The 13499-nt window shown below is 44.2% G+C and overlaps 1 protein-coding gene across 1 annotated transcript in view; it reads right to left on the bottom strand.

The window, feature by feature from the left end:
- Positions 1-5369: 5369 nt before the first annotated feature.
- Positions 5370-13499, bottom strand: part of LOC144785371 (uncharacterized) — a 337243-nt gene continuing 329113 nt past the window's right edge. Inside the window, exon 17 of the mRNA XM_078664322.1 lies at positions 5370-6630. Within this exon, the coding sequence (XP_078520448.1) occupies positions 6494-6630 (137 nt within the window). The 3' untranslated portion in view covers positions 5370-6493. The remainder of the gene's footprint in view (positions 6631-13499) is intronic.

A 13499-nucleotide genomic window follows, 5' to 3' on the forward strand; every position in this document is an offset into this window, starting at 1 on the left:
GCAGTATGAACCGTAAGTGTGAATGTAGGAATCCGACCTATTCTGTACATTTATGCCATAGCTCGGACAACAACACTTTCCACTATGAAATATTGCGTTTATATGTATATATGTATAACTTTATCAAGGGTTCTATGACTGATAGCTTTTTATTTGCGGGAAAACCTAGAATGCCTAGATGCATGAGGAGCTACTTGAGCCTTGCTGTAGACATCTTAGAGTTACTCTTGGGTGAGATGAGTCTGTATATTGGTAAAATCTACCAATACTTTAAAGAATTTGGGGCTGTATGACCACATTCGTCTGGAATAGGGGCACCTTACATCATGCAGTTGTATACCTCCACAATAACCTGAAAAAATCCTTTCACTGTACACATCAATTTTGCACAAACTGAAATATAGGTACTGGGCTATAGCCCCTTCGGTGCATTTAGGGACCCATGAAGTAGCACACGTTAAGGGAAGTGTGTGGGGGCTAGTGCAGACTGTAAGTTTTATGCCTTTATGCCACCAGTCACTCACTTCCTACACACTGTGGTGGGTATACAAGCGTGTGGGTCTAGTTAGGCAAGCGTTTTAAATTGTAGGGAAGTAGAACCACGAGTGGCTTGTAGTGTGTGTACAAAATGAGGGTGTCAAGAAGATCCTTACACTTTGTGTACTTTGGAGGACCAGGTGGCCATGTGACCAATCACATAGCATAAAGACATGGGATTAACCAGACTCCTTTCACAATGTTCAGCCATACAAACATTTTCCGAGACTCCTTCAAATCATGGGAGTATATGGGTAGGTGGGGCCAGAAAAATAATCCCCATGATGGTGGTTCACAGCTACATGGGGCATGCCAAAAGTCCTTTGCCTGGGTAAAAATATGAGGAAATGTTGGCGATTGCATATGAACACTATAATCTAATCATAAATTATTGGCACATGGTACAGTCACTGGAAACCATCTGGTTCTCTTCATCTTTGACTCGCTCGTTTCCCCTGGACTGAGTGGTCGCTCCCCAGTGTCCTGCTGCGTCACTGGTATCGTTGCTGCCTCGCTTTTTGCCATTCATTGCTGCCTGCTGTGTGCCCGATAGACGCTGCATTTAAACTGCATTTTATCATTTATGTAAAAGCGCCGCTTTGCCATTCATTGCTGCCTTCTGTGCGCGTGATAGACGCTGCATTTAAACTGCACTTTATCATTTATTTAAAGCGCCGCCTTGCTTTTTGCCATTCATTGCTGCCTGCTGTGCGCGTGATAGACGCTGCATTCAAACTGCATTTTATCATTTATTTAAAGCGCCGCTTTTCCTGTTTGCGCGCATTTCCCCCCTCCGCCTCCATTTTGTCGGATTGTTGTTGTTGTTGTTCTGGTCATCCCGAGCCCGCCCCGCCTCCCAGCTGAGACGCCCTCCCACTGACCATATCAGCGCTCCACCATAGTAAAGCGCCGTGACTCGCTCGTTTCCCCTGGACTGAGTGGTCGCTCCCCAGTGTCCTGCTGCGTCACTGGTATCGTTGCTGCCTCGCTTTTTGCCATTCATTGCTGCCTGCTGTGTGCCCGATAGACGCTGCATTTAAACTGCATTTTATCATTTATTTAAAAGCGCCGCTTTGCCATTCATTGCTGCCTTCTGTGTGCGTGATAGACGCTGCATTTAAACTGCACTTTATCATTTATTTAAAGCGCCGCCTTGCTTTTTGCCATTCATTGCTGCCTGCTGTGCGCGTGATAGACGCTGCATTCAAACTGCATTTTATCATTTATTTAAAGCGCCGCCTTGCTTTTTGCCATTCATTGCTGCCTGCTGTGCGCGTGATAGACGCTGCATTTAAACTGCATTTTATCATTTATTTAAAGCGCCGCTTTTCCTGTTTGCGCGCATTTCCCCCCTCCGCCTCCATTTTGTCGGATTGTTGTTGTTGTTGTTCTGGTCATCCCGAGCCCGCCCCGCCTCCCAGCTGAGACGCCCTCGCCCCTCCCCCTCCACCATCCATATATGACAGTTATTCCCGCGCGCAGCGTTCACGCGCAGCGACCGCGCCCAATCCACGCCGAAGGTGCGCCAAAGGTAAGCCCGTCTACGCCCGTCCGCGCCTGGACCGCGCCCAGCGCCAGACCCCCTGCCCCTCTCGCCGCCCACCCCCCCCGCATTACCTACGATGCCGCCACCCTCCTAGCCCTTAACCCCGGCCGCGCCCCCACCTGCGTCCAAGCCGCTCCTGGACGCACCCATGGACCTTTCTCCTGCTACTCCTGCAAATTCAGCAGCACCGTCACCAACTCCGCTACGACCACAACACAGATTCCCGACCCCAACCACCTAGAATGCATCCTTCTCAACACCCGCTCGGTCCACAGGCACGCCATTGACCTTTGGAACCTACTAGACACCATCTCTCCTGACGTCGCCTTCCTAACGGAAACATGGATGAACGCTTCCTCCGCCCCTGACATCGCCATCGCCATCCCTGATGACTATAAGATCACACGCAAGGACCGCACCGACCATACAGGAGGTGGAATCGCTATCGTCCATAAGAAAACAATCCGCATCTCAACCAGCTCTGATGCCAACCTCGCCAACTCGGAACACCTTCACTTCCAGATCCACATCGACCCCAAGACCACACTCAGAGGCACCCTCCTCTACAGACCACCAGGACCACGCGCAAAATTCAGTGAAGACATCACGGACTTCATCACCCCACACGCGCTCCCCTCCAAAGACTACATCCTTCTGGGAGACCTCAACTTTCACCTTGAAAAGATCAACGACCGCAACACCGCCACCCTCTTAGACAACCTCGACAACCTCGGACTTAAACAACTGGTCACTTCCCCCACCCACATCGCAGGTCACACTCTCGACCCCATCTTCACCTCCAGCAACCATGTCTCCTTCAGCCACACTACGGATCTCCTCTGGACTGACCACAGCTGCGTCCACTTCACCTACAACAAGCCGAAACCCATCATCCACCTCCAACCAACTCTACAAAGAAACTGGAACAAAATCACCACAGAACAGATCTCCACATCGCTCCTTCAAACCTCCCCAGCCCTCTCTTCTAACGCCAACGAAGCCGCCTCCAACCTCACCCTTTGGTTATCCAACACCGCCGACACCTTAGCACCACTGAAAAAACGTCAACACAAACTTGGCATCAAGAAGGCCGCATGGTTCAACGACGACCTCAAGAAGTCCAAGAAACTATGCCGCTCCCTTGAAAAGGCCTGGAAAAAAGACCCATCCACCAGCAACAAGGACGCCTTCAAAAGCGCCATCCGTACTCACCACCAACTGATCCGAAAAGCCAAGAAAACAGCATTCAAAGATCGACTTGACAACAACGCCCACAACAGCAAGGAACTTTTCAACATCGTCAAGGAATTTTCCAACCCCTCGGCCAACTCCAACGACATCACCCCCTCTCAAACCCTCTGCGATTCCCTAGCCTCTTTTTTCCACAACAAGATTGCTGACATCCACAACAGCTTTGTCAACCAACCCGGAAGCCAACCCACCCTACCATCAGCTGACCATCTTCCCCCCGTTAACACCCTTAACGCCTGGAAGCCAATCTCCACTGTGGACACCATCCGCCTGATGAACTCCATCCACTCTGGATCCCCCACAGACCCATGCCCTCACCACATCTTCAACAAAGCAGACTCCGTCATAGCTCCGCACCTCCGAGACGTCATCAACTGCTCCTTCAACTCCGCTACCTTCCCAGAAGACTGGAAACACGCTGAACTCACCGCCCTTCTGAAAAAACCAACAGCAGACCCCACCGAACTCAAAAACTACCGCCCCATCTCGCTTCTTCCATTCCCGGCCAAAGTCATCGAGAAAGCCGTCAACAACCAACTCGCCGCCTTCCTCGAAGCCAACAAATCCCTCGACCCCTCACAATCTGGCTTCCGAGCCAAACACAGCACTGAGACCGCCCTCATCGCAGCAACAGACGACATTCGAACTCTGCTGGACAATGGAGACACAGTCGCCCTCATCCTCCTCGACCTCTCTGCAGCCTTCGACACAGTCTGCCACAGCACCCTTTTACAACGCCTCAGAAACATCGGAATCCAAGGAAAGGCACTGGAATGGATCACTTCGTTCCTCACCGGAAGAACCCAGAGAGTCCGCCTCCCACCTTTCAAATCCGAGGCCACCGAAGTCATCTGCGGCGTACCACAAGGATCCTCACTCAGTCCCACCCTCTTCAATGTATACATGAGCCCCCTCGCGGCCATCGCCCGCCAACACAACCTCAACATCATCTCTTACGCGGATGACACTCAACTGATCCTATCTCTCACCAAGGACCCCAGCACCGCCAAAACTAACCTACACGAAGGAATGAAAGAAGTCGCCGAATGGATGAAACAAAGCCGTCTGAAACTGAACTCAGACAAAACAGAAGTCCTCATCTTAGGTAAATCCCCCTCTGCATGGGACGACTCCTGGTGGCCGGAAGCCCTCGGAAATGCACCCATCCCGACAGACCACGCACGGAACCTTGGCGTCATCCTGGATTCTTCACTCTCAATGAACAAACAAGTCAGCGCCGTATCCTCTTCCTGCTTTAACATTCTTCGCATGCTCAGAAAAACATTTCGCTGGATCCCCTCCGATACAAGGAAAACAGTCACCCACGCTCTAGTCACGAGCCGACTGGACTACGGAAACACCCTCTACGCAGGTACCACCGCTAAACTCCAGAAGAAACTACAACGAATCCAAAACGCCTCAGCCAGGCTCATATTAGACATCACACGCAACGAACACATCTCTGGTCCCCTTAAAGACCTCCACTGGCTACCCGTCAATAAGAGGATTACTTTCCGACTGCTTACCCACGCACACAAATCACTCTACGACATCGGACCAGATTGCCTCAACTCTCGACTGTCCTTTTACACCCCCTCCCGACAACTTCGCTCTTCCAGCCAAGCCTTCGCCACTGTACCTCGCATCAACAAGACCACCATGGGAGGCAGATCCTTCTCATACCTGGCTGCCAAAACATGGAACTCACTCCCCGCTTACCTTCGCCTCACCCAGAATCACCTAGCGTTCAGAAAGCAGCTTAAAACGTGGATATTTGACAAATAATCCTCCTCCCCTTCCTAAGCGCCTTGAAACCCTCTGGGTATGTAGTGCGCTATATAAATGTTATGACTTGACTTGACTATGACTTGAATCTAAAGGATATTGTGAAATTTTGCTGGTGCAGTCACTGTCCATCATGTGATAGATGTCAATCTTACTCCACTCTAGCGAAGATGTGATAGATGTCAATCTTACTCCACTCTAGCGAAGATAGTCTACTGCACCTGAGTTCTCCTCCATAGTGAAAAATGTTTCTCCACATGGGACGAGCTACCTTCTAGGGTGTGGACTCCAGCAGACGTTCCACCAACGGCGGTGACGGAATTTTCACTCCCACCTGTCGGCACTAGAAATGTCTCCCCCATGTTATGGTGGTAGAACCCACATATGAGGGGTACATAGTATGCTGAGCGTGTTTTCGAGCATCTTACAGACTCCATACCTACCTTTTAGAGAAGGCCTGCCATCCTTTCTGTGGCAACATTTCATGGAAGCAATTCCACTACAAATGGTGGTGAACCAGTCTCTCTAGATCGCCATCTGATCGGCAACTTTACGGCAAATCGAATCTGTTCCATGGGGGGCTTGATGAAAAGCCAGAAGCGCCCTCACCAGCATGACATCCACCACCATGCGGTATGGACAGAGCATCAGCCGGTTTTAGGTAGATATCCAGTTACCACGCTCTTCTAACTCAGCCTGATATTGTGCAACCCCATGGACTCACCCAGGGACGTTTTCACTAGTGTAGCAGTGCTAGTCCTTTTGGAAAAAGATGGTACTCTCCACACCATACATGCATTTAAAATTCTCCCTTTACAATACCAGAAGAAATTAAGAGGTAACTAAGAAAATAAGGGCACATTTCTCTATAGTTATATTTGTTCAAGGTGATCTATTTTTTTCATTGAAAATTTATTTAGCCTAGCATATAAAATTCTCCTTTGACAGCCGTTGAAGTGATTAAGAGGTAACTAAAAGAAGAAGGGCACATCTTCCTAGAACTATATTTCTTCAAGACAATTTATTTTTTCAATTGCAAATATATTTAGCCTAGAATTTGACAACACTTGGGAATATGATGCACATTAAAATTTCATGAATGATTGCTGGTTCCCTGGCAAATCTTAATAAACAGCAGCAGGAGTGTCTACAAAAAACAATAGTAACAGTTTGTGAATTCCTATACTTTGAAAAAAATACATTTGCAGTTCATTCCAAACGGATTCTCACTATTTGGCAAAGACAAAGGGCAGTATTCCCTTTTGTACCATATGATGTGACCATGTTTAGACCGATTAGTGCATATTTGTAAAGTCCACACTTTTAAATAAATATTGAGATGTATCTTATATATTGGCGATGGTGAAAAAAGCGTCACATGGTGAGTAGCTGGTCTCCGCTGGACGCTGGACGTTCCATCATGTTAACTCTGATCTCCGGATCTTGGATGTCAAAGAATGAAGAGTTTGGAACCAGAGAGCCAGGCTGTCTTGAGCGAAGGGAAGACACAGCTAGAGAAAGGGAAACAAGCAAAAAAAAGATAGGAGCTGCTGTCGCAAATAACATTCAAAACTGACCAATAATTTGACCGCCTATATTAATGCAGGCTGATAGTGGATTTGAAAATAACCGATCCATTCCAGAGAGAAAGAAACTCAAGACCTTGACATTGATACATGCAAAAAATATCCTGGCACAACACACTTCTCCTGTGATCTAGAGCAAACACAGTTTTAAAGGTTCCCACAAGGCATTTTTCTGTGGGGGGAGGGATATCGTCCTATATTATAGGTTTTTATCTTTGGCCCATGCTTTTTCTGGAATTGAGATTTCTTACAAATTATGGGGCCTTCCATTAACAATTGAAACCCTGACTATTCTCACTTGCATTCCGTGTATGGATTGAAGGATCTCAGAAGCAATACTTGAGGTACCTAGGCAGGCAGGTAAAAACGTGAGAAAGCATCTGCATAATGTGCAATACATTTACTAATATGGAACAACAGCAAAACTTGAGGCGTGGCTCGGGGAATGAAAGTCTGTGCCACACTGGGGCATGTTGGGATAGCAATGTGGAGCATCTTAGTAACTCTAATGGACAGGTACATGTACAGTTCTGTATATATTGCATTAAATTGGCATTTGGCTGATTTCGAAGTGGCTCAAATTTTCCATAGCTAAAGAAAAAGAAAAGGCAGATGAAGCAGTTGGCTTAGGATCTCACAATTTGGTGAAGTGGGGTTCCCGGATGTCTGGGGTTAAGTAGCTATTATTTACCTCCATAATGTGCATCAGTGCAGCTCTGATAACAAGAGGATGGACCATGAAGGGTAAAACAACTTTTGGTTGTTAGCATGTCCCAGAGAGTTGTGTAACATTCATAAAGCAAGTTCAAATGCTGGTGGAGACCGTCTCAGTCGTTCCTCCTTCTGTTATCAATTAAATAAATACGTTTGAGTTGAATAATAATAAGACCTATTATTTAGGTGGAAGAGGTCCAATCGAACATTTTGAAAAACAGGATACCTGCCTCTGTGAAGTACATTTAGGTTATGCAGTAAAATGTACACATGATCATTCTTAATGCCCCCAAGGTAGTAAGGTTTTTACTCCAGCATACCTCTGGATAGGCTCCACTCAAGTACACACACTTTAGGCCGATATTTATCATTATTTCACACAGTGCAACGCAACAAGACCCCCACGTTGCATGAGAGGTAGAGGACAGGAATTAAGATATGGCGCATTCCTGCCCTCTGTCTGCGTTGATGCACAAACTGGTGCAGACTGGTGCCTAGAGCCATCACAGGCACCCTTGTACCAGGCTGCAAGGGTGTCTGTGTTACAGGCAAGTACCATGTTGCAAGGATGCCTGCGTTACAGGTAGGATTGTTTTTGTGTAGGAAGAGACACCTTCCTACACAAAAACAATCCTCAGAGGCTTTTTTCTTTTGCAGAATGCAGCACACGTAGAGAAAATAAAGATATTTCTCCTCGTTACACATCCCCTGGGAAGGTGCAGCATTCTGACACATTCCCAGTATTTGTAAATCTGGGAATGCTTCAGAATCCATGGGAACACCCACGCTCCACCTATGGAATGACTCCCTGGGGCACAGTAATGCAAGGCAGTGATTTGCGCTGCCATCAATTATTCCAGATTTAAGATTACACACAGGGCAACACAAGGCAGCCTTGCTTGGCTTGGTAAATCTCATTATAGGTTTTGCATCGCCCTGCGGCCTCTTGCGTGGCACAAGGGTGACACAAAACCCTTGGTAAATAAACCCCTGAGGGTGCAATGCACCTTGACTGTACATATAAGTGTGCCTTTCCCAATTTACACAGTTCCTAAAGCTATTTCCAAGTGCGCGTCCAAATTTGGCCAGCTTTGTCAGAACATCACCAGTCAAGCTCTAAAACATATTTATAAATGTGTACAATTGCTCCTACCAAAGCAGCTATTTCAGAAATTGGAACAAATAACAAAAAAGGAGGCAACATATCAGGGCATGCAACAGGGATACACATTAACCCCTTCCATGCTGCCGTCGGCCATTGGCCGACGGCAGCACTACCTCGCTGGTGCCGACACGACCGCGCCCGTTTTTTAAAATGGCCGCACTGCCGCAAAAAAGCGGAAGCAGCCAACGGGTTAACCATCACAAAAAAAAATGCAAAACAACCTAAACCTTCCCTGCAATATAAAATCACTTGCAAGAGCTACACAAAGGCACTCTCTCTGGATATCCCAGGCAGATAAAAAGGATTCAAAGTACACTGGAGTTGGGAAGAAAACAAAACAAAGATGTGCAGAAAACAATAGACAAACTGTTTAAAAATGGAGGACGCACACCAGTCAAAAGACAACAAATTCTGTATGCCAAGTGAATGATAATACCACATGCTCAAGCAAAGCCTGACTTGAATTACACTACTACAAATGTGAAAGGACATGAAAACAAACCTTTTCATTATTTTTAAAGCACAAACGTAGGCAAAGGACAACAAAGCACTGCATATAAAACCCTAAAGAGAATTCAAAATTTGGAATGAGGAGGAAAAATACCATAACCAGAGCCCAGGACCCCCACCTTTCAAGGGTAGAACTATCTGTGTATGGGCATAGACTCCGCAGTCGTATAGATACTACTCGTAAAATCACTTTGCGGATGTCAAACAATCATAAACTTACACAAAAGTATAAGTTTACCTTTGTGAATCAGGCCCCTAGTCTAAGCTGCAACTTCTTCTGTGATGCACCATAATTCCGAATTTCCTGGCACTAAACTGTGACCTAGAGTGGAAGCTAGACAGAAGGGCAAGAGAGCCACAGACTGTTGGCCTTCGAATAATATTTATATCTATATTGCCATTTGATATGTAAAGTTAACATCCAGAAAGTAGATTTGTTTACTGCGGGTCATACTACATTTGATTTTGTATGGGTGTTCATAAAGATGTTCATAATACAAATGTAGTTTTATAATAGTGCGTGTCCAAATCTTTAGAAGGTTCCCCAGTATAAAATGTGATTAGCTACATTTACGGCTACCTGGGACCACCCATGCCGTTATTCAAACAACCCATAAAGAGGTTAGCAAAGGGAGAGGCAATCCACATAGCGATACTGGTGATGGACACATTACATTCATTGTACTCAGCATCTGGGCAACAAAACCTACATTTTCACTGAAAGGACATATTGTCCCATGTGCAAACTACACAAGGACAAGAGAACTTTCTGTTATTTACAAATTACAAAAACCATTTAAGACTTGAGTGCCCATTTGTGCTTCAAATATTTCTATAGATTTTCATGTTAGTGAGAGATTTAGCCCCCCCACCCTGCCCCCTGAGCACCTGACTGTATTAGGATTAGCACCTCTATACTTCAACACATTAGATTTAAAAATATAAGGAGACGTGATTTAGGATGTGTGCGCGGAATAAACTCCACAGCTCTTCTCTCTCTCCTTTTTGAAAATCTCAGAATAGTTCCTTTCGTGATGTACACTGAATGTGGTTCACACTCCCAGCTCTGTGTGCAGCACTGTTCTGGTGGTAGTCCCAAACTTTGTAACACACCAGAACATGAAATATAAGCAACTAAAGACAGGAAAAGGAAAACTAGTGGACAGGAAAACAACCATGTACATAATGCCTAGAAACATAACGGATCCATGTAGCCGAAGGAAGTGTTTCGAGCTATTAGGCAGGCTTGTGATCGTGAATAGCCCGTATACCTCAGAGATGTAGTAAGTGAATAGCAATAGTCTTACAGCGTGTCACCTTTTCATTGGTAACAATATCCTTTTTAATGATTTGCGGTAATTTAAATTTAGAGTGAGATAGTCTTAGTCTAGATCCACAGAAAATGACCATAACTTTCGCACTATTAAGCTGGAGGCATTTCTCAGTCAACCACGCTTGGATTTTGTGTAACACACATTCTGGGGCAAGCACAGTAGAGGTGTTTGGCAATATTCAAATATATATCCCAGAAACTTCCGCATATGATTGGGCAGATACCTGAAACCCATGAAAAAGATAAAGTAGAATATGGTGGAAATATGTATTAAATAGTGCAAGAGACAAAGCCAAGCTCGGAGGAATACCAATGTCCATCCTACAAGCTTGTGAGGTGAAAGAATCAAGTTTAACCTATTGGAAGGGGTCTTTGAGAATTGGCTATTAATATTTGATGGTTTGCTCTGAGGTCCAAGACACAGCGGACAAGTGTTTCAATAGGATGGAGTGATTTACCGTGTCTGAGGCCACAGAGACATCTCAGAGGACGAGAATAGATGGAGCGCCCTCACCGGTAAGGTGTCATCCCAAACGTCCAGAGCAATTTACTGTGCCTTGAAGTGAACTTAAACTGACTGTGTTTGTGATAGGATATTAAAAGTATTATAAAAGTGTTGGAATTGCTGAGTGATAACTTCACAGGAAACTTAGTACTAACCAGTAAGGTCGTAATAGGCTTGTACTTTGAAAGTGCAGAATGAGGAATGTCAGTATTTTTTTGAGGAGAGGTGAAACTAAAACTTCTTTTAGACTCTTGGGGGAAGCGGGCGCACAGAAGGAGAGATTGAGAAAATGGCAGATAACAGGTCTGTGATGCAACACAACAATTTCTGGTGCTGTGCTACAGTGCATATAAACGAAGCAAACCTGCCACTGCATTTCATAGGTCATAATGGAGTACTGCAGTAGTGGTACAATCCTAGTATGAAATGTTATTCGGAAACCTACGGCTGGAGACCTCCATGGCCGCTTCACCTGCATCTCTTTCATGGTATAGGTATACTTTTTAGTTGTAAATGTGGTAGGGACAAGGGGGAGTGGCCGAAAAAGGGTAATACTTATAACTAAATGACAGAGGTTTCGGAAAACTTAAGGAGGGGGTTTAAGAAGGGACATGCTGATAAACTCCTATAAATAAGACTATTGCTTTTCACATACTACATCTCTGAGGTTTCTACAGCCCTAAAGGTATCAAACTAGTTGTAAACGTATTCCAGCCCAGCCTTGGAGTAAGTAAAAAAACAATCGAATTATCTATCTATCTATCTATCTATCTATCTATCTATCTATCTATCTATCTATCTATCTATCTATCTATCTGTATATATATATATATATATATATATATATATATATATTCACAAAAAAAACATAGGTTTCAGGGACGTTATAATTAGTAGGACATTTGACTCATATAAAACATGAGAAATTTGCCTGGTATAGTTAGTTGACTAACTATAACTCGCGCGCCCCTGATGTCATCAGTGATGTCATATGTGACATCATCAGTAGTGCATTGCGGGCGCGCGAGTTATAGTTAGCTCAACTAACTATAACAGGCGAATTTCTCTGGTTTTATATGAGTCAAATGTCCAACTAACTATAACGTCCCTAAAATCTATGGTTTTTTCAGTGAATTTCAAAGATTTTTTAAATGTTATTTTCATATTTTAATGTTTTTAAAACCTATATTTTTTCTAATATTTTTAAAAATATTTTGGAACTCTATTATAATTCTTTTCTTTTAATTTCCCCCAAAAATATGTGTATTACCTACTGGCGGTCGCCAGTAGGTATATATAGTTAGGATTTTTTTCCTATGGGATTTTTGAAAATTCTATGTTGAATAACTTTGGCGTTTGAGGACGGAATTGGCTGAAATTTTCTGGAAAATGGAACATTTTGTTTCTGAGCAGCCCCTGAAAATTTGGGGGGGTTTCGTCAAGCGGGGGCCGAGAAAAAAGGGGGGTCCCAAAACGTGTTTTTAACATTGAGTTTTCCATAGGGCGGTTGGACTCACTTTTAGCTCGAACGGCTGAATGGATTTCCACGAAACTTGGCAAAATTGTAGGGACTGGTAGCCCGATGTGCCTTTGCTATGTCTCAAGATATATGCTCCAGTGGTTTTTACGAAAATTAACTTTGAAAAATATATGTTGGGCTACATTGGGCTATATATATGTTGGAGCCCAAATGTAGCCCAATGTAGCCCAATGAAGCCCAATGAAGCCCAATGTAGCCCAAAGATGGCCGCCAGAGACAAAAAAAAACAAATGTAGCCCAAATATCAGCCAGATGTAGCCCAACTATAGCCCAGTGACAGAATGTCCCTGAGTGTTTTAAAGAACAACTAGAACGCTAACAGTCTTACTTATGACAAAAGTATGGCACACCTGAAGTCATCTTGATTGGAATAAAGTGGTAACACTTAATACATTTAATTTGAAAAGGAACAAAATAAGGGGTTTCATTTTGCCATAGAAATGTTATATATATATATATATATATATATATATATATATATATATAATATATATATATATATTCACTGAAAAAACCATAGGTTATAGACCATATATAGTTAGGAATTAGCATTTAAAAAACCTTATTTTACTCACACAAAACCATTGAAATTCCATATATAGTTAGTTGCTCTAACTATATATCGCGCACCCGCAATCCACTGCTGATCATGTCACATATTACATCATTCATGACATGGTCAGTGACATCACTGATGACATCACTGATGACATCTCAAATGACATCACTGATGACATCACTGATGACATCTCAAATGACATCACTGATGACATCACTGATGACATCACTGATGACAACATCCAGTGACTATGTTTCTGTAAAGTTAAAATATGTCTTACATATTGAAGAATGAGTGGATGTATAAGTGTCTGGATGAAGGATTTAGTAGGTGCATGCCTGACTGTATGAGTGAGTGATTAAATGTGTCTCACTGAGTGCATGGGTTAGTGACTAAACTGTCTTAATTTGTGCATCATTATGTCTGTTGTTCTGTAAACTGCTGCATGTGTTGATCAGTAGCTATATG

This window comes from Lissotriton helveticus, chromosome 10 (assembly GCF_964261635.1).
Source record: "Lissotriton helveticus chromosome 10, aLisHel1.1, whole genome shotgun sequence".
Taxonomy (NCBI): domain Eukaryota; kingdom Metazoa; phylum Chordata; class Amphibia; order Caudata; family Salamandridae; genus Lissotriton; species Lissotriton helveticus.